We start from the raw sequence: 21,512 nt of genomic DNA, 5'->3' as shown, positions 1-21,512 counted from the left end.
GCTTCTCTCCCTCTCCAACCAACCCCCTTCCTCTGTGGGCAGGAGGTCATGTGCTTCAACGCCAAGCTGAAAATCCTGGAGCATCGGCAGCAGAGAATCGCTGAGGTCCGAGCCAAGTACGAGTGGCTGATGAAGGAGCTGGAAGCAACCAAACAGTACCTGATGCTGGACCCCAACAAGTGGCTTCGTGAATGTAAGTCTGAGGGACCGGTCCTGGAGTTGTCCCCGTCAAGCCAAAAGCCCAGGTGCCCTTAACCGCCTGGCAACTTTCCACAATGCTACCTTTTTCAATGTTCCTTTTGAGAGATTTGGATTATCTCTAATTTATTAGTTCCTCATCATTCCATTTACTGCAAAGTAAGGCTTAACTTTGCCCTGGCGTGTACATTGATTTGGGACCAATCCTGGCAGGCTTGTCCATGGGTAAAATCTATCAGCAGCATTACAAATACTCTCTGCCCGACTTTCCTGCTCAGCTCTTCCCGCCAACCCTCAGCTACCCGCATCCCTTTTGGAACACTCTTCTCCTAAGGTCACCCCCTCCTGGTGCTCCCTGTTGGTGAGGACCCTCACAGGCAGAGCCTGGCAGCTTAGGATTGGGTCCCAAAGAACCGGTTTAAAAACAGAGTGGAAATGAGACCGGTACAAAAGGGCCAGGATCTACCAGTTCCTGACTGTGCCCACTGAGAGCAATAACCCACTGTCACACTGCCTTTTCTTGGTAGCCTATAGGGCAGAGAGTCCTATTTTTCATTGCATCTGTGGCTCTGCTCAAGGCCCCACAGACCTGATTTGGATACTGGTTTTTTGCTACATGCTGGGCTGTGTGACTTTGGGGAAGGTGTTTGACTCTCTGGGTCTTGGTTTCCTTAGTGTATAAAAGAAGAATGGCTAAGCCTGTCTCACAGGGTGAGTCTAAGCCGGAAAGAGTGCTTAGGCTGCATGTCCTAGGGAAGGCATCTGGCGGGAAGAGCTGCCGTTACTTCAGAGTTCAGTCAGCTAGCTGCTCCTGGTGGTAGACACTTCAATGCCTGCTTCCATGGTACATGGTTAATTTCTTGGTTGGGGATTTGGACGATGACACAAACTCTTCCAACAACAGTGTCTTCTTCTAAGGTGGAACAAGACCAGCATAGGAACAAGGACATGGTCTAAAATGTGACTGAGACATCAGCATACATCCGAGGCCTCTTTCTCCTTCTCTGCTCCCATTCCCTTCTCCCATGGATCCCTGGGTCCTTCCTAACCACAGGGGCTTCCCTTAGGCAGAACCCTCATTTTCAACAGCTTCGTAGAGTTTCGTTTTTCAAAAACAGCTTATGCCCAAGGCAGGCTTGAAAATGATCGTCATTTTCCAAACTTCCTCTTTTTTTCTGGGATGCGAATGAGTTTGCCTATCAGTACACATGGACCTCAGATGGTTGGAGGGGGCGAGTGTTCTCTTCCTGCCTTGGTCCATGTCAAGAGTCAGTAATTTTTTCTTTTTTTGATGCTGAGAAAAACAACGGTTACATGAAAGGGGGAAATACGGACTTTTTTTTTTTAAAGATAAATTTAAAACAGGAATTGGAAAAAAAATCAAGGAGGCTGTGTGCTGACGCTCCCGGATGGGCTGCAGGCCATGCTAGAACGGCCATGTGTGGGGGATCCACCTGCAGTTTTAGTTTTTCCTTCCGCGGCCTCTTTCCAGGGCCTGTGATATCGCCTGGTGTGCTCCGGTAGGGTGGGGCTCTGATCTCAGTGCTCTGGGCTGAGATGCAGGGGCCCGGGGTCCATTTCGAGCTGCACTTCATCCTGGCAATAGAACATTGAACAGGGACCCTTCCTGACTGGATGAAGGCTCAGCAGCTCAAGGTGGGCAGGAGGAGCAGGGCAGGAATCCCGTCACTTCCTCCACTTGCGTTGCTGTTTAAGAAATGATGCCAGCTGAGGTGATGTTTCCCAGCTAGGACTCCAGTGTGAACCCCCTGCCAGGCCGCCCACACTGTTGTCCGTGCTTCACTCCCTGTGTGGACCTTTGACAGTACCCGTGGAACAGGGACCAGGCCGTCTACCACTCTGCCAAGTCATAATGGGGCAAAGGGACCCCAGACCTCTGCCCCTGAGGAAGGGAATGGACAAAGATCTTGGGTGCAAGGCATCATGGTTATATAACTCAACTTGCCTTTTGAGCTCAAGGGAATTCTAATTATTAATACATGTGTTTTAAACATCATACCCCCCCTCCCCAGTGACCAGTGAGTGTGACAATACAAGAAGGGGAGCCCGCTCTCTCGAGGGAGGTGTGGTGTGCATGTCACTCAGGTAACGCCACTCCTGAAAGGCGGACTCTTGCTGCCATAGCACCCTAGAGTTGTTTGCCTTGGTTAACAGAACAGTAGAGTGGGGACCTCACAAATCTGTGTTGGAGGCAGCTGGGGCAAACATGGGAAGGTTCTAGACCACCTCCCTGTTCCTCAGAACCATCTCTGACTTTCAGGAGCTAGACACCACGACAAGTGTGTGTGCCATTCCCCGACAGGTGCTGAGGAGGAGCAGGCAGGAGGGAATACTCACATTGCGCTGCACCTCAGGCGACCTTAGCCCAGAGGAGGAGGGGGAGGTAGCCCTCCCTACGAGTAGCTGTCCCATCTCCAGGATCTCCTTTCTCTTTCAGTTGACTTGGAGCAAGTCCTGCAGCTGGATTCCCTGGAATACCTGGAGGCGCTGGAGGGCGTGACAGAGCGCCTGGAGAGCCGTGTCAACTTCTGCAAGGCCCATCTCATGATGATCACCTGCTTTGACATCACCTCCCGGCGCCGATAAGGACCAGCAGGCTCCAGGCCGTCAGTCCCTCGCTCCCTGGGACTTCAGCAGGACACCACCCTCCCAGGCCCTCTGTGCTGGCAACGCTCAAGACACTAGGATGCGGATGAAGGTTGGTGGCAAGTCTGGAGTGAGCGAGGAGCGAAAGGCGATGTTTCCTTTGTTTTCTGTAGGGAAGAAAGGTAAAGACACCAACACGTGGAAGGAGGAAGTGATGGGAAAACCCATGGGACTGAGAAAGCACTTGGAGGAACCTTGAGGAACTCTGTACATAAGGACTGCTAGCCAAGAGATCCTTACCTTGCAGTCGTGAGGACGGGGAGGGTGACGCGGGATTGCCATTGAAAGCAGAACACCACCAAGACGACCCAGAATGATGGATTAAGTGCCTTGCAAATCTTTATGATTATCCAAACATTTGTGTTCGTTCTTTCTTGTGTCCAGATGGTGCTAGTCAAGGAGAAATCAACAAAACCCGAAAACTCAACCCAGTTTTTGAAATGCATTTGCAGCTTGTTTTCTCTTGGTTCTGACTTTGCTGTTTGTTCCCAAGAAGTTGTGTTTGTTGTGCTTTTTCCTAATCAGTGTTGCAGCTGAATAAATGTTAACTGTCTTTCATGGTTGTTCCGGTAAGGCCACTCAGAACATGGAGACTCCATTGGCATGAGCCAGTGTGTTTCCCAGGGAGGTTTAGGAGGGCAGGGGACAGAAGCCGCCACCTTCCATGAACAGCAGGTCAGCCAACAGCTCCAGGGTCGGGTATGGAATGGGTGCGCATGAGCATTAGTGATGAGGAGGGATGTCTTTAAGGGGAAGGGTACAGGGTGGCCTGTTCTTGTTTGTTTCATGTATTCATGGCCCTCAAAACAAGTTCATGCTCCTTTCTAGTCCAAAGCCTGTGGATGGAAAGCTTGGACAACTTGAGCAGAACCTGTTTCTTTGTCTTCATGTAATATGATGTCAGTTACACAGAGTGGAGGTTTTCTGCGTTGAGACTCTCTTGGGCTTACATGGGTTCGGGGACTTGACATTCATTTAGAAAAAGGAAGTTTGGGGTTGGGGTTGCACAGCTTTTTGTCACCCAGAATCCTGTCTACTAGCAAGAGATTAGCTCTCGTCTATCCTAAAGCCACTGTAGCTTGTCCCTGTGGCCTTGGTGTCCTGAGGCACTGAGAGGAACCACATCTCTAAATTCTAGGACCCCAGATGTGTAGGTCAGAGCTGAATGAATGGGGAGACCTAGATCTTGCTCCCCATTAAAACTGAGGACTTCGTTCTCAAATTATTCCCCTTCCTTCAGGGTCGTTGGACCATGTTAGGGATATAGGGCTGACACATGCAACAGCCAGGCATTGGCTGACCATAGGCTGCTGGAACAATGGAGCCTCCCAAGGAAACCAAGAATTCTCTCTCCCGGAGCCTACGCAGCCTGCCTGTGTATATACATGCTTAGGGGTTTTGGAAAGAGGACTTTGCATCCACGCCCTACCACTAACCAACTCCTTGAACCCAGATGCTCCCCAAAGAGAAAGAACTTTGAATTTCTGGACCAGCCCTTTCTCTGGACACATGTATCCCAGCGCAGCATGGTATGTGGCCAGCAGAACGCACCACATAGAAGCCGTGGTCATACGAGTGCCATCGCACCTGATCCTTTACCCAGAACATGGCTCAGAGGAGACCACCAGCTTGACTGTCCTAGAGGTCAGCCCTGTGGATCGAAAGCCTGCCCCATGGGTCACAGGTACCGCTTAACACATTCCTAAGAGCTGACTCTTATGAAGAGGGATCCCAAGCTGCTTGAATGGTCTGAGCTGTGGAATAGCACATTCCCTCCCCCTCCCCATCTCCTGGGGAAACAGGGCCTCCCCACATCTTCCACAGCTCCTCCCCCGCACCATTCTCCAGGAGTCCTGGGCTCAGGGCCGAGCTCAGCCTCACAACACATGTGTGCATGGGCCTGCTTAACAGCAATGTTCTTGGAAGCTTCTGGACTCATAGAGATGCCAATACTATGAACATCTGTTTTGATTGCTGGCTTCAAATATACTTCTGTGTTTTGTTTTTTCATGAAAGGCCTTGGTTTGGGAACGATTTTAAAAGTGAGCATGTCTGGATTTCTTTTCCCTTCTCCAGAGCAGATTCATTTGATTAGTAATCTATGAGCTTGGCTTTAGTCTCCGCTTCCTTTTCCCTCAACCCTGAGGTCACCAGGCCTCGGGGAATGCTTTAGCAGGCCACCAACAGAGCCCAGTGCCTTTGCTGGAGTGAGACCATGCTGACTCATCCATAGAGAGCAGACTCTCAGTCAGCAGGTTCTCTTGGGGGGAGAGGCCCTCAGCTACCTCCCATGGAGACCTGTTTGGATACATTCCAAGCAACTTCATGCTACAGTACTGGTGGCTTGGCAGTGTCCCTAGGGTTCTTTCACCAAGCCAGGTAAGCCTCCTAGGAGGCCACATCCACAGGGCAGGGCATCCTCTGGGATCTACCAGGGTGTGGTGCAGGGAGACATTGTGTGAAATAATGTGTATCTCTTGTTTATTCTCATATCCTGTTCCCGTCCAAAGTATACTGTGAACATCTCAATCTACTGCATTGCATTATCTTAACTGATAACTTGTGGAGAACCCCTGCCTCCCATGATGCACCTGCTTTCCCACCCTGCCTATGAGCTGCCTGTGGGAATGCAAATCTTTAGGCACGCAAAGAAGTAGGCCCACCCTCTGAAGCCAGTGCCGCTGGGAGGTGGCTCCAGGGTTGGTTTGGAGACCAAAGGGAGGGGACAAGAAGGCAAAGAGGATGTCAAGAAACTCACTTCTATTTCATTATCTGCCCATAGAAGGGCAGGGATTGTCCCTTTAAAATGAATATTTAGGCACATAGGCCTTCCTTAAATTCTGTCCATCGCCCCCACCTCCACCCCAGCTCTAGCCCTACTTCAACGAATTTAATGTGAGGTAGAAGCATTTGCAGCCAGGTAAAACTGAAAGAAAAAAATAAAACGAAATATCTGAGTAAAAATCTGAGACAGGGGCATCATTCTCCCAGGAGGAAACCACCACTTAGTTCATCTCACCTGGGGCTGGGGAGGGGTGCTGCTGCTCCCAGGGAGCCTGCCTTGCTGCTTTGTCTTAGCTTTCAAGGCTCCCCTCAGAGCTGGAGGCTTTGATCTCCTCCTTGAACCCTCCTGGACACCCCAGGAAGCCGTCTCTCACTTTCATCTCGGCAGAGTTGAAACTGGCACATGTGATTTCAACTCTGATTGCTGTTCTGAACACGAGGAATGTACAAGGCAAATGCAGAGGTGGGTCCCCTAGTGACGCAGCAGTGACCCCGAGCGAACGATGACCTCCAAGCTGGAGAAGGGCTCCTGAGCTAGAGACTGGGGCGAAGACCACCATACACAGCCCCAGGAAAGAGGCAGGGAGTGGGCAGCAGAAACGTTCAACAGGCAGGATCCAGGTCCCGTTTGTCAGGACTCAGCCTTGTGTCCAGGAAGGAGCACTCAGACTGTGCAGGGAGCCGCTTCAAAAGGACCTATGCACTCAGGGAGTGCTTAATTTCCATCCAAGCCAGAAAAGCATCTGGGCAGGGACCCCAGGTCCCTAGGGAGCAGCCACTTTCTCTGGCCTTCAGAGTCTCTTGCTGCTCATTAATTTGGGTTCATTCCCATGCCTCCCTGGTAGTAGATCTGTATTTACTGTCTGACCTTGACTTCCCGATAGCAAAGGTGGGGTTGGCAAGAGCCCACAATTTGCACAGTGCAAACATGGCCTTTGCGGATCCATAATTGAGCCGTGAGCCTGAAGTGACTGCTTTTTGGGGTTCCTTATTCCATCAAGAATTCTGGTCTGTAAAAGAAATTACTAAAAACGAGTTCCTTCCAGAATTGAGAACAGATTTCCCGAATGTTGTTCTTTCCTTGGACATAATGCAAAAACATTTCCTCCTTTTTAGGGGAGTTTATCTTTGAAACCCAAAGCCAGGGCCCATTAGAAACAGGTTGAAAACCCTGTGTTCTAGGAGTAGAAGCTGACAAAGCCATCCACGGCTACTGTCCCTGGAACGTCCCTGCCACCGCCACTGCCTAGCAGCTTGGCCCAGCTTTCCACGTTGAAAGAATTGTCCTCAGTGCTAACACAGGAGGGACAGCCCCACAATGGGAGAGGTCGGCCCCGCTTGCTGGACTCCATGCCAAGCTAAACTGCGGAGGACAAGTTTCACAGACATGATTGGTGAATGGGTAGATTTTTTTCTATTTTTTTTTTGAAGTGATAGAAACACAGCGTTCTTTTACATCCCACAGAATACCTCTCTCGTCTTCTGAACAATATCTGTAACCACTTTACGGCTTTACAAAGCCGTTCGTAAAACAATTACAAACTGTATCCTTTAGCCATCTTCCTGGTTTGTCCGACAGAACATATTTCAAAATAACGTTCTGTGTTATTTCCATAAGAATAAAAGCAGAATTCTAACCCAGGAAACTCTCTTAAATCCTATATATTCTCTCAAAAAAAAAAAAGAGCTCTTTTGAAAATTCCTATGAGTTATTTATCCATCTCTAAACAAACACATTCTACTTGGGGTGTGGGTGGGGAAACCTATACAAATCCTGAGCTGATGTCACAGTGTTGGACACAGTGTGGCACTGTGGGTAGGTTGCAAGCCTAACATACAGCAATTTCCGGTGTCACAGTTGTGGGAGTGAGCGTTCGGATCCCAGAGTCACGCATTCGTTTTATGTACACTTAGAGTGGCCTTCCCCGGAGGAGTGGTCCTGTCTCTGCTCGCCACACTGCCAGCCTCCTGCACTGCCAGGATTGATTTGCAGCGACATCATTCTTGGTTTGTCGCCTCAGAATTATCCATAGTACTACTCGTGTTTCTGGATCTATGTACGCATCCCGGTCAAGAACGCCCTCCGTGTGTTCTGAGTTGGAGCGTGTGCTTGCTCAGTCTGTGTTTGTCTTCTTCTGTTTTTTTTTTTTTTTTTAACTTCAGCAAAGTCTATTAGCAGAGACATGGGGCAGGGAAGGGCCAGAGGTGGGATCTCCTCCTCCAAGCGCAGAGCTTTGCTTGGCTGTCTCTCTAGTAAGCAGCCGAAGGGACTGAGACCAAGTTCTTCCTTTCAAGCTGGCGTGGTGATGAAATTGGAAAACAGGTTCCATGGGCCTCAGTAGCAGAGGATCCAGCAGCCTCCTCCAACTGGGTCCCCACACAGCTCCTGAGGAAAGTGCTGACAGTATTGTTTTACTCATCCCCGAGATCCCCCAAGAGGTCCTCGCCTTGGATAGATGTTGTAACGATCTATTTGTTAAAGAAACCAAAGCACTTTAGTGAGTCTTACAACCCATAAAACTTACGGCATGTGTCCCCTCGCTGGATCTCTGAAAGGCAGAGAGGGGCTTGGGCCAGTAGTCTCATTTGAGAGGCAGCTAGAACTGGGAGGAAAAGCATGGAGCTAGGAGGTGGGGAGCCAGGGCCATCACTAGCCATAAACCTTGGGTAGGTTGCTGCATTTTGCTGGGCCTTGGGTCCCCCTGTATTAGACAGTGTGTGGGGGAGTCATAAAAGCTGCCCTCCTAGGATAGATGGGAAGGAAAGGGATGGTGTAGCTGGTGGCACATGGTTTGGAAGCTCTCCCCAGCGTGGGGAAGGACCATATATAGATGAAGAATATGACATCCACAGTCACTAACTGGCCCGGGTCACAGAAGGGGCTCACAGCAGACCTGGGACAAGAGCCCAGACACCTGGACTCTCTCTGTTAGACCACCTTGCACCCAGAGTATGTGAGTGAACACACACTGCTCCTCTGTGCCAGTACGTGGACATATGGGTGTGTCTGTACAGAGAGCATGTAACACAGATGAGGGGCCTAAGACAAACACCCCGAGTCTAATTCCGTTGTCAACAGTAGACTTACCTATGGCCTGGGACACACAAGCAACTCCTCCGGAACTCGGATTTTCTAGGTTGTAAAATGAGGACATTGTGGTCCAGGATCTTTGCCGTTCTTCCAGCTCTAGCTGTGAGAGGCCACATGAGTGATGTATGTATGTATATATCAATATGCTTATCTGTAGAAATGGGCCCATTGGGGAATTGGAGACAAGGCCTGCCCAAGTGCATTGCTTGTATCAGAATTGGCAACGTCACAAGACCATGCGCCTTCATTTTAAGTCAGATGTTTCAAAGTCACTGTTTTAACTGGGTAGAGGATTGGTGCTGTTTTAAAAATTAAGTTCTTAGCTCTCGAGTGTTTGCTGTTAATTTTTCAAACACAGTCATTTTTTCAATAGTCGAAATTTTAACTCCGCTGCCTTGGGCAGGTCCCCAGCAGTCTGTTTGCAGGCTGGGTTTTGTGTATGGGCTTTTACATAACTATATAAAAGTTAGCTGTTGGCTTGATCATGGTAAATATGAACAGATTGTCTGGAGAGCAGTCCAGAAAAGAATTGAATTCTATAGTTCTCATCAGCTGGTGACACGAAACCATTAAGCTATGTGCGATTTCCTGGTGTGAAGATGTTGTTTGCTGGCTACGGTCTCTGACTTTGTGGCATATGAGGTATAAAATGTTGTAAAAAAAATCTGGTGTTTAAAAGAATCAAACTATGGTGGCATTAAATGTTCACTTTTATTCTCCCCAGAGTCACGCCTCCTTCTTTATCCAGCAGGTTCTTTTGTGCACAAGGGTATTCCATTCAAGGGCCAAGTTGGGTCACCATGCTCAAGCTACACCTTAGCCCGGGTGGGGTGGGACGAGGCCCCACAGGTTCTCTGGGATTTCCCTGTCTAGTTCCACTGTGGGGCTGTCCTCCAACGAATCGGAGACGAGACTCAGGTAGGAATGGATGGAGGTGAGGGCTAAGCCACCAAACCCCAGGAACGGTCCTCTATCCCAGAGTCAACAGGCATGGTATAGAGTCCACCTCAGTTCAGCATTTCTGTTGTTCACAGAATCAGGGTGTACGCAGTGGTTGTGGATGACTTAAGCCTAGACACAGGCTTCCTCGTGACACTGGAATTTGACTCAACTATGTCTAAGCACATTCCAGAAGGAGAAAAAAAGATCAGGACTGTACAAACATTTCCTAGAGCAGCCCCTGCCCCCCAGGGCAGGCATCCACACAGATAGCAATGGACACCTCCAGTCATAGGGTGCACCAGTCTTAGGGGGCAGGCAGGGTGGCCACCAAGACAAACGCATGCTCTAGCTCCTGCCCAGGACACCTGCTCTGACAAGCTTGCCTGGAGTGTGGGTCCCTAAGACCCCTCGTTTTTCTTCTCAGATTCTAAGCAAGACTTTCCTGGGCTCCCCAAAGGTCACCAAAGAAACCACAAATAAAAACCAAATCAGGGGTCTTAGTGGTAGTGACACCTTCTCCGGACACTCGAGGATTGCCATGCACAGTTCACTCCCTTGGGAGAACAGAGAACTCGTGGTATGGAGGGGCTTGCTTCTGGTCGTCCCACTCCTCCATGAAGACCCCCATCCCTCCGTTCTCCTGGGGTCAGACATGGCCCTTAGTTCACACGGGCCCACTGATGAGCGCTGGCCAGGACAACAAGTATCATCATGAGAAACAGCATTGTCTTTTGCACAGTCACAGTCTTTATAGACAGCTGTCCACGTGTGTGTGTGTGTGTGTGTGTGTGTGTGTGTGTGTATGGGGTACACATGTGTGTGACCAGAGGTCAAGCTCGGATGCTGTTTTCTCGGCACCCTCCACCACATTTTTCAAGGCAGAATTTCTCACTGGCCTGGATCCTCCTTTCTCCACCTCCTCAGTACCAACATTGCAACTACACACCACTACACCTGGCTTTTTAAAAGCATGGGTTGGTTCTGGGGATCAAAGTGTGCGGCCATCTTTCTAGCCTCCTTCCGTGTGTTTCATACATGTGACCACCTATCTGTCAGAAGCAACCTCAGAGAAGATTTATTTTAGCTCATGACTTCATGGTGTATGGGCCATCATGGTGGACCCTCCAGGTAGGGTAACTCATCCACAGTGGTTCTGAGGCAGTCATTGTTCCTACAGGGAAGCAGAAAGGAAGCTCTCCAGGCCCATCGGTGGCCTCGAGTCCAAAGGTTCTATGTTCTCAAGTCCACCTCCTTAAATCATGCCAGTAACTGACAACCAAATGTTCAAACACAAGAGCCTGTGGGGATGGTTCATGTCCAACCCATGACATCATTCTTTCCTATTCCTTTATCTCAGGGAGGGCATCGTCAACCTGCCCGTTACTATTCTGCCTACCACAGTACTGTGGTCAGCTAGAGGCCCTCGGGACTAAGACATCATGAAAAGTCAGAGCCCTTCATCTTGAATTAGCAGGTCAGATTATTCCTATTCCCAAGGAATCTTTGTGTTTTATATAGGGGCTGCCAGAGTCTGAGTCTAAGCCTCACTCTGACCCTAATGCTGAAGAAGGCATTTCTTAAAAATCTTTATAAACATGTGGAACACTTGGAGTGTGGCCATAAAGACTTAGCTGGGTGCTGTGGAGGCTGCTTCCTAAGGTTTTCCTAGCCCCTCTCCTAACATCCAGAACCAGTCTCGTAGCTCACTGAGCTCTCAGCCCACAGCAGCTAGGAATGAGTCAACCCACCGTCTCAGGGAGACGATGCAGCAGGAGAGCCGGGAACAGGGGTGCAGACACTCCAGGCTCCCTTGAGGAAGGTGCCAGAGGCCTGAATTTGGAACCCCCTAGCTGACACAAAGTCCATAGTGCACAGAAGAGGGTAGCAATGCTCAGTGCCAGTGTCAAACCTAGGCCTGTGGCCTTTTATATACATAGCACAGCTGAGACCACACAGCACAGCCGAGGCCTTCCAACCACTGACCAGCCCTGGCTTCTGAATTCCTAACAATACTCCCCAAGACATGAAAGCACATAGTGTTTCTGAGTCCTGTGGCATCTTTATAGAAGCAAGCATTGAATAAATCTTTATGGTCGCCCCCTCTGGTCACTGGGATAAAATAAATCCTGGGCTTCCAGAGTTCTGCCTGACTACACACAGTCACCCATGATGAACAAGAGAATACACACCATTATCTTAACAGCAAAGGCCTCTGCCTGTTCCTCCAGCGTGGGCCCAGGGCCAAGCCTCAGCTGGGAAGTGTTCTAAAGCACAAGGAGGGAGGAGGAGGCGATGGCACAGCAAGCAATGTCCACCTGCCTGGAGGAGGCGACTGGGGAAGCGGCTGTGTAGGGCCCATCTACCTGCAGGGTAAACACTTCTCATCGCTCAAATGCTTGAACTGCCCTGCTCCTTCTTCCATGGTGGGACCCAGGAGCTCAGTTTGCTTTTTAGGTTTTCACTTTTTGTTTTGATTTGTTTAAGACCAAGTCCCACTCTGTAGCCCAGACTGGTCTGGAACTTGCTAGGTTGTGCGTGCTGGGTTGAAGTCACAGCACCCTGCCTTCCTCTGCCTCCCAAGGGCTGGGGTTACAGGTGTGCTGCCACTGAGCACCTTTAGTCTTTGATTTTTTACAGCTGGACAAGCTAGAGCTATGAAATAAAAATCACCTCTTAGTTTACACCAGTGAGAAACGCTGTTGCTATTGCCATTGATTTGTGCTCTCTCTCTCTCTCTCTCTCTCTCTCTCTCTCTCTGTGTGTGTGTGTGTGTGTGTGTGTGTGTGTGCGTGTGTATGTGTTCCTGTTTCTCTCTCTGTGTGTGCCTCTTTCCAAATAACCTTGAATACGACCCTGTCAGGTCCTTTTCCCCCTCAGTCCCCCCACATGCACTTCCTGGAGCAGCACAGCGCATGCCCTAAGGATAGAACTGGGCCAGCTGCAGAGTATTTCATCTCGGGAACCGGGTTCCATCGAAGCACCCGGTTCCCAGCCACAGACTGTGAGTTTGCGCTCACTTCCACTGTCACAAACACACTGAGTGTAAATTCCTTCTGTTACTCCTCTGACACATCCCTGGGCATAAATTCCTAGTTGTGGACTAGCCGTACCAAGAGGAATGAAACATTGTTACAGGGAGTTTTACACACGTCAAGCGGCCCACTTTCATCTGTCCACTTGAACAATGAATAAAAGATCCCCTGATAGCCCCAAAGAGAGTTGGCTTTTTCTCCTTCTATCTGTTTCCTGGATTCACTTGCCTGCTCATCCCACAAATGCTTGCCTGTTAATTCCACAAATGTACAAAAAGGAGTTTCCACATGGCTCAGCACTTCCCTTGGAAGATGAACCAGGTTCTTGGCCCGTACTTCTACACATCTTAACAAAGGGCATGCACATCTGTCTCTAAACTTGGTGTCTGGAGGCAGGAGGTGCTTTCTGTGACTTAGCGCAGAGCCACAGAGAAATTGAGTTATAACACAGAGGGTTTAGGCAAAGCTATTGAAGGAAGGGGAATTTTATATACAAAAGAAACCTGTCTGCCCTGGGACTGACTCTCTCTCTCTCTCTCTCTCTCTCTCTCTCTCTCTCTCTCTCTCTCTCTCTCTTTCTCTCCTCTCTCTCCCTCTTGACTCTGGGCCGAGGAGTCCTGAAGCCAGGTACTAGTTTGAGAACCATGGCTCATAATGGACTCTGAGGTTGCAGGGCATGTCTGTGTTCTCACGTGTCTGAGCCAAGGCATGGTCTGTCCTGTCTAGTTTCCCCTGGGGATTTTTCAGTGGCTAGAGGTAGGCAGTGGGCGGGGTGTGCTGTGATCTGGTCTTTGCTCAGCAGGCCTAAGACAACAATGGTTTTTGTCCATTTTCTGACCTTTTGACAGAATATGAGTTATTTATCAGCAAGAGAAACAATTTGGCTTAAGGTTCAGGAGCCTAGATGCCCAAAATCACAGTGCCAAGGTCTTACACAGTCATTATACAATGGAGTGGGGGAGGGCAGGGGAACATGAGCAGGACAGGTACCCCGAGGAAGGACACCTGGGCCATCCTAATGACATGGAAACTTTCCCTTAGGTCCCACCTCTTAAAGGTCTCCCTGGAGTGTGAGGTTGGGGACAAGTCCCTTACCACAGGGACCTGGCATGGGGCACTTCGTATCTAAACTTTAGCAGTAACAAAACTTGAAGGTTTTTCTGTATGAACTCTGGAGTGTAGTTAGAGTTAAGTTAAGGGTTAGGGTTTGTGTTAGTGTTTAGGTTAGGGTTAGGTTTGGCTTAAGGTGAGGTTTTGGGTTAGGGTTAGGATCTGGGTTAGTGGTAGGTTAAGGCTCAGGGTTAGAGTTAGAGTTTTAGTTAGGGATAGGGTTAGAGTTTGGGTTGGGGTTTTGTTTAGGGTAGGGTTAGTGTTAGGGCTCATGTTGGGGATAATATTAGGGTTTGGGCTAGGTTTAGTGTTTGATTGTGAGTCCCTGCTCAGAGACCTGCAGATGCGAACCCGCACCAACACTCAGGACTCCTGGATTCCAGCTCCTTTCTGCAGAGCCAGTCCCACAGAACGTCTGAAGGTTAATGTCCCTCATTCACACACACAGCATTGCTCACAGGGAGTTCTTAAAGGCTAGTCCCACCCACATTACAGAACTGTCTTCACATTACTTTCCCCAGGCTGGAAAGTTTCCTCATGGTCCGCTCATGGTTCACCTCTTTCTTCAACCCAGATCTTCCAAGCGGCTGAGTGACAGAGTTACAAATCCCTCCAGGCAACATCTTAACAAGTGAGGTGGTTCCCAGCCTTCTCTTTTCCACACCAGTTTGAATAAACAGTTGGGGAGTCTTCACTTCATACTCTTTTGAGATATTGTGCGCCTTAGTCGCTGTGCTAATGCACATCCACCTGTCTATCTGGGAGTTGAGAGGACAACTCTACTATCAGTGAACAAGTGGGTTCCCGCCCTGTGGACTGGAGCACACCTCGGGGTTCCTGAGATCAATTGTTGGGAGTTCCCAGGGAAGAAAAGAGAAAGAAGCTGTGGGAGAGACAAGGTGAGGTGGCTGTGCTCTGTCCCAGCTTGGGACATCAGTTCGTGTCTCCGCCAAGCAAAGCATGGTGTGGCATTGAGTGGACAGGATTGTAAGGACATAGCTGAGTCCAGCTACAGATTGCTGAGGTCTGGCTTAGTGTCGTCTAGAGTGTCCCACCCATACACATGCAATTCCAAATCAATTCTAAGTGGGAGAAGCCAGAGGCATGGGCGCTCCTGGTGTGAGTACCTTCCATGGCTGGCTAAGGAAAGACAGTCCTTCAGGAAGCTGCTTCGGAGAAGGGATGTTTTGATTCTAGAGGCAGCAGAGGAGTCCTGTCCAAGAGGCTCAGCCTGCCTTGATTCTTAGCTTACACTCTCTGAAAAACTATGGACTTACCATCATCAAAGTTTCCCACCACTCCTGGGTTCCCTGTGCCATGAATCCCCCTTTCTGACACCCTGAAATGCTAACTTAAGTAGACCTTGCCTATGATCAGCACCTGTTTGGCCACCAAGTGGCATCCCAGCCTCTGTGCCATGGTCTGCCGCTGACTCCTGGGCCAGTCTATTACTGAGTGCAGGGCCATGGTCTCCCTGCTCTGTACCTACGCATTCTATTGGTTCTGCTTCTCTGGGGAACCCTGAGTAATACAGGACTTCCCTTCCCTGACAGTGGATCTGCTCTTTCTCTAGTAAAACCCCCCTGTGGGAGAGCCCGGGAAGGAAGAGGGTGGAGGGGAAGCGAAGCCCTCATTAGGATCCTCCACCTGGATGGCCACTGCACGGACCCTAATTACTGCACCTGAATTATTCTTCCACTTGTAAAGGAGGGCGTCTCTAAGGTCCTTATTAAAACACACGGAGCTTCCTAAGAACGGCAAAACGAAAACACAGGAGTCTTGTTTGCGCTGACAAGAGCATAACTAGGTCCTGAGGGCACCTGATCCCCAGTCACATCCCGCCTGGCCCAGCTTCAGCTGACCTGTGGTGCTGAGAGAAGACCTCTAGGGTGGAGGCGGTGCCTTTCCCAGTCTTTGATCCTGAGGACTGGCAGGAGGGCTAGCTAGGAGCTTAGTGGAGGGAGATTTGCGGGAGAAAGGATAGCTGGAGAGGGCTGTGGAAACTCCAGGACTGGCTTCTGCTACACGTGTGCTCATGGCTTAAGTGTTGGTGGTCCCTGCAATGTGTCACACATGGTTCTGGAAGCAAAGAATCAACAGCAGAAGAGACAGACACTGTGCAAACCTCTGTGGAGCTACAACATGTTTTCAGTGCCTGCCCCTGGCCAAGGCACAGTGGTGATGCCCTGTGTATGGCCACCTTGGCTCCATGGATGGAAATCCATTTCGAAAGCTGCCCCTCCTGAGAACTCAGTTACATCCTCAGTCTCTCCTCCTGTTGTGTGGACGGTGTGTCACCTGTCCCTTGCTGGCTTGAGGCCACCTCAGAGGCATTCCTCATCTGACCTGCAGAAGCATGTATCCACTGATGACCTACTGTGAGCCCCTCAGTCAGTGCCTGCAGTGACAGAGAGGCAAGACCCAGGCTCCTTCCCTAGAGGCTAAATAAACAGCAATTGAATGGGCTCAGCTTCCAGGGAGTGGGGCAGATGTCCGGCAGCACAGAGGAAGGCCCGGGGGACAGATCTGGGAGAATTGATGATGTGTCCCAGGTGTGTGGAGGAAGAGACAGGCCAGCCGGGACTGGAACTGGGCTGCAGCCTGGAGGAGGCAACCGAAGGGTAAGAGACAGAGCCATGTCGAAGAGGAAAACCGGTAAACATGGAGCCTTCCATTAGACTGAAAAAGTTTTGTCCTCAGTCCTTAAAGCAGACAGGATGGAATACAGATGCTGGCCTAGCATCCGCAAAACCCCGAGTTCAGTCTCCAGCACCACATCAACCAGGTGTAGGCAGGAAGAAGGTTTGAGGTCATAGTAAGTTCAAGGTCACCTTCAACTACGTGAGACCTTGTCTTAAATAAATAAACAAACAAACAAATTAATAAACCCCCTCAGACATAAAATCACAAATGGTCCATTTGGGAGGAACCAAGACCCAGTTTCACTGGACACAGAGGTGATTTCTCCAAGGTTGCAAGTGTCTGGCAGAGATGAACCAAGTTGTCCCAACTGTATATCACATCACCTCCTTGCCCCTCCTGTGTTACCTGCCTCCTCCACACTCCAACCTCCTCTCCCCTCCTGTATCCCCCCATACCTCACCTTCTCACCCCTCCTGTATCCCCCACACCCCACTTTCTCGCCCCTCCTGTATCCCCCACCTTCTCACCCCTCCTGTATCCCCCGTACCCCATTTCCTCACCCCTGCTGTATCCCCTACACCCCACCTCCTCACCCCTCCTGTATCCCCCACACCCCACCTCCTCACCCCTCCTGTATCCCCCACACCCCAACCTCCTCTCCCCTCCTGTATCCCCCCATACCTCACCTTCTCACCCCTCCTGTATCCCCCACACCCCACCTTCTCACCCCTCCTGTATCCCCCACACCCCAACCTCCTCACCCCTTCTGTATCTCCCCATACCCCATTTCCTCACCCCTCCTGTATCCCCCGCACCCCACTTCCTCACCCCTGCTGCATCCCTTACACCCCACCTCTTCACCCCTCCTGTATCCCCCACACCCCACTTCCTCACCCCTCCTGTATCTCCCCATGCCCCACCTCCTCATCCTTCCTGTATCCCCCTACCCCAACCTCCTCACCCCTCCTGTATCTCCCCATACCCCACTTCCTCACCCCTCATGTATCCCCCGCACCCCACCTCCTCACCCATCCTGAATCCCCTGTACTCCCCAGTGCCTGTACTTTCATTCCCTCTGAAAAAATTGCATCAATCCCCTGTTCTAAACCATTTGCCTCATTTGGCGTCTGCGCCTGACCAGTAGGAAAGACAGAAGAACTTGTAGCAGCTCAGAAACTTATTCAAAAATTGAGGGGAAAAATGGCCTTTATTTTCAACTTTTCTATAATCCTGAGAATTAAAAAAAAAAAAGCCAAACAGACATCGTGGTCTATGGTCACTATTAGTTTGTATGTGGTTAACTTTTTATTTTTATTTTTCAGTTTGACACAAGCCAGGGTCATCTAGGAAGAGGGACCTTTAATTGGGAAAATGCCTCCATTAGACTGACCTGTAGGCTTGGGGTATTCTCTGGATTGATGATTCGTGTGAGGGGGCCCAGCTCGCTGTGGGCGGTGATATTCCTGGGACAGTGGTTCTGGGCTGTGTAATAAAAGCCACGGAGCAAACCATGGTGAACACAAAGCCAGTGCAGAGCCGTCTTCCACGGTGTCTGCTTCTGCTCTGCCTCCAGGTTCCTGCCATGACTTTCCTTCAAGATGAACTATGAGAAATTAGCCAAGGAAGGAGCGGGAACTATGGATAAAAGGAATAAAAATTTAAAAGAAGGAAGAAGCCAAAATAAATCTTTTCCTTTCCAAGGTGGTTTGGTGTTTTTTCACAGATACAGGGAAGTAAATAATACACTCTAATATATTTTATTTAGGCTTCCTTTTAAAAAAGGAAGGAGAAAAAAGAAAGAAAGAACAAAAGAAAAAAAGGAAAGGAAAGGAAAGAAAAGAAAAAAGAAAGAAAGGCAGTGTAGAAATGGATTTCCCTACAGTGTGGGGGCTGGAAGCCCAAGATCAGGTGCTGGCTGGCTCAGGATCCTCTCAGGCTGCACTCATTGGCTGGCACTGTTGTCTTGTCACCCTGTCCTTTCTCACAACATTCAGTGTCTGTGTCCTTCATTACTTAGAAGGACACCCGTCAGACTGGAGTGTGGACCATGCTATTGGCCTGATTTGCACTTAATTACAAACTAAAAGTCCCTTCTCCCAACAGAGTTAAGTCTGGAGGTGCCTATGGTTAAGGACTTCAACAGGTGAGTTGAGAAGGGGACAGAGTTCAACCTAGTCCTTCAGTTGCCCTTCACTTGTCTCTTGGTACCCTTTCCTTTCGTGGGGCCTTTAGTGAGGACTCTCTATGGAGGACAGTGGTGGCTGGAATGATGGCTGTCCTCTGGCATTTGAATGCTTGATCCTCACTTGGTGGCCCTGTTTGGGCAGGTTTACGAGGTGTGGCCCTGCTGGAGGAAGTACGTCACTGAAGGCGGGCTTCGAGAACTTAAAGCTTGCGCCATTTTGAGTATTCTGTTTCCTGCTTGTGTTTTGGGATGGGTGTTGTGGGAGTGGATGCTCTCAGCTGTTCCCGCTGAGGTGCTTGCTGCCGGCTGCCATGCTTCTCCACTGTGATGGTGGGGCTCTGGAACCATAAGCCCCAAATAAATCCTTCCTTCTGTGAGCTGCCTTAGTCATGGCGTTTTAGCTCAGCAATAGAAAAGCAACTAGCACAGCTGCAACTGTCCTTGAGCCCCTGGAGGATGGGAAACACCCATCCATCGTCCATCATAGCAATGCTTTCTCATGCCAGGATGCGTAGCTACAGGTAGGCCAGAAGCTCGCATTGGGCAGAGACACTGTCTGCGTACCTAGTTGCTAGCACCTAGTCTTGCATAGAACAGATTTTCGATGTACTCTTAAACTCAGCTGCCAGGGAGCTGGGAAGGTGGCTCAGTGGGTGATGGCACTTGCTGCTAAGACTGACTGACCATCTGAGTCGGATTGCCGGACCTATGAAGGGAAAGAACCGATTCCTGCAGGGCGGCCTCTGATACACACACACACACACACACACACACACACACACAGAGAGAGAGAGAGAGAGAGAGAGAGAGAGAGAGAGAGAGAGAGAATATGTTAAGAAGTAAAGCAAACCAGAAAATCAAAGAGCTAGATAATATTTAATCATTAATGTTAATTAAAAATTCATGTCCTGCATGACGGAAGTCCACCCACAGCAAAGTCCCATGACTATGTGTATACAATGCATTTTCCCCTTAGTTTTCTCTGCTTTTATGTTTCTTTTTTCCTTTCTTTTCTGTTTGTTTGCTTTGGGCGGCTTCTTGTTTATTTCATGCTGCTTTCTGCGAGTTTAAATGTGCTGAGTCAGCACTCCGCAAACCACCCTAAGAATTTGGCTATCACATGGTAGAGCTGAACATGGAGGTCCCCCAAACCCAGGCTCATGGTGCATAGAGCACAAGAGGACACCTTCCAGTTCTCTCATCCCAGCCGTAGTTTTCTGGGATGGAATTCAGGTTGTCAGGCTGATGTGGCAAGCGACTCTACCCAGCATGCCATCTCCTAGCCCAGACGCCAGCAGTGTCTTCTGATATGCAGTATATTGTCCTGCACAGGGCTATTCAGATTCTGACATCTCAGGGAAGTATCTGCTGGGCAGACTTGCTATAGTCTATAAGTTTTCCTTATGCACCATCCAGCCAAGCTCCCCCCCCACCCCCAACATGTACTGGAGGCGCTGGCTCCTGTGTTGACAATGTAAACCGCCCAGGAATGCCTAGAGCATAAACAAAGCAATCAGAGTGGTTGATCCTTAAGAAAAGTCATTCCAATTCATTGGTGGTGGGTCATGCTTCTTAACTCAGCCACAGGGAAATCCCAATTCAAGCAAAAAGAATTCTGTCTTCATTATTCTGTAATCTGGTGGTGTTCTATGGTAATGTGAGCATCCCTTTTTGAAAGGAGAATGCATTGCACACATCTTAATAACACATTCCTGTCTGTGTCTTTCTGAAATGCTACATTAGCAACCGCATCTCATTGCGCTGGAACCCAGCTTGGGCCCCCTGCTGATGCTCTTACGGGCCATTATTAATGCAGGCCCCTTGGGGGTTGTACTTTGGGACTCAATTTGCCATAGAAATTGTCCTAAGTGTCACCTTCATAATCGGAGATCATGTGACCCATGAAACACATTGAACTGAAAGATGGAAGCGAACGTCAAATAGTTCCCCACTGTAAAAAGGCACCAGCCATTGTGTCTGATGTGGTCTCACTGCATCCTTAGAGATGTGAGGGATGAAGATTCCTCTGCTTACATCCTTGAGCAGCGCCTGCAGGGCCTCACGGCACAAGAGCACAGCCTGCCCAGTGGATGCAAGAACGCCCAGCACAGCACAGCACAGCACAGCACAGTCACAGCACAGCACAGCACAGCACAGTCACAGCACAGCACAGCACAGCACAGCACAGTCACAGCACAGCCACAGCACAGCACAGCACAGCACAGCAGTCACAGCACAGTCACAGTCACAGCACAGTCACAGCACAGCACAGTCACAGTCACAGCACAGTCACAGTCACAGCACAGTCACAGTCACAGCACAGCACAGCAGTCACAGCACAGCACAGACACAGCACAGCACAGCACAGCACAGACACAGCACAGCACAGCACAGCACAGTCACAGCACAGTCACAGCACAGCAGTCACAGCACAGTCACAGCACAGCACAGCACAGTCACAGTCACAGCACAGCACAGACACAGCACAGCACAGCACAGCACAGACACAGCACAGCACAGCACAGCACAGCACAGTCACAGCACAGTCACAGTCACAGCACAGCACAGCACAGTCACAGTCACAGCACAGCACAGCATAGCACAGCACAGTCACAGCACAGCACAGACACAGCAGTCACAGCACAGTCACAGTCACAGCACAGCACAGCACAGTCACAGTCACAGCACAGCACACACAGCACAGCACAGCACAGCACAGCACACACAGCACAGCACAGCACAGCACAGTCACAGTCACAGCACAGCACAGCACAGCACAGCACCTCAGCTATTATCTCCTTCATTGGATTTTATTTTTTGAAACTTAGTCTCTCTATGTTGTTCAGGCTGGCTTCAAAGT

The 21,512-nt window shown here is 49.8% G+C and overlaps 1 protein-coding gene across 2 annotated transcripts in view; it reads left to right on the top strand.

Moving 5' to 3' along the window:
• The window catches only part of Kif26b (kinesin family member 26B), a 424,022-nt gene extending 414,557 nt beyond the window's left edge, over window positions 1–9,465 (top strand). For both annotated transcript variants that reach the window (XM_087906092.1, XM_085687637.2), the window contains 2 exons: window positions 43–193; window positions 2,657–9,465. In XM_087906092.1, the coding sequence (XP_087762218.1) occupies window positions 43–193; window positions 2,657–2,805 (300 nt within the window). In that variant the 3' untranslated portion in view covers window positions 2,806–9,465. The remainder of the gene's footprint in view (window positions 1–42; window positions 194–2,656) is intronic.
• The last annotated feature ends 12,047 nt before the right edge of the window (window positions 9,466–21,512 follow it).

The sequence above is a fragment of the Myodes glareolus genome, chromosome 5 (assembly GCF_982192425.1).
Source record: "Myodes glareolus chromosome 5, mMyoGla1.1, whole genome shotgun sequence".
In the NCBI taxonomy this organism is placed as follows: Eukaryota; Metazoa; Chordata; class Mammalia; order Rodentia; family Cricetidae; genus Myodes; species Myodes glareolus.
The sequence above is the reverse complement of the archived record's forward strand: the minus strand, read 5'-3'. Positions and strand labels throughout refer to the sequence as shown.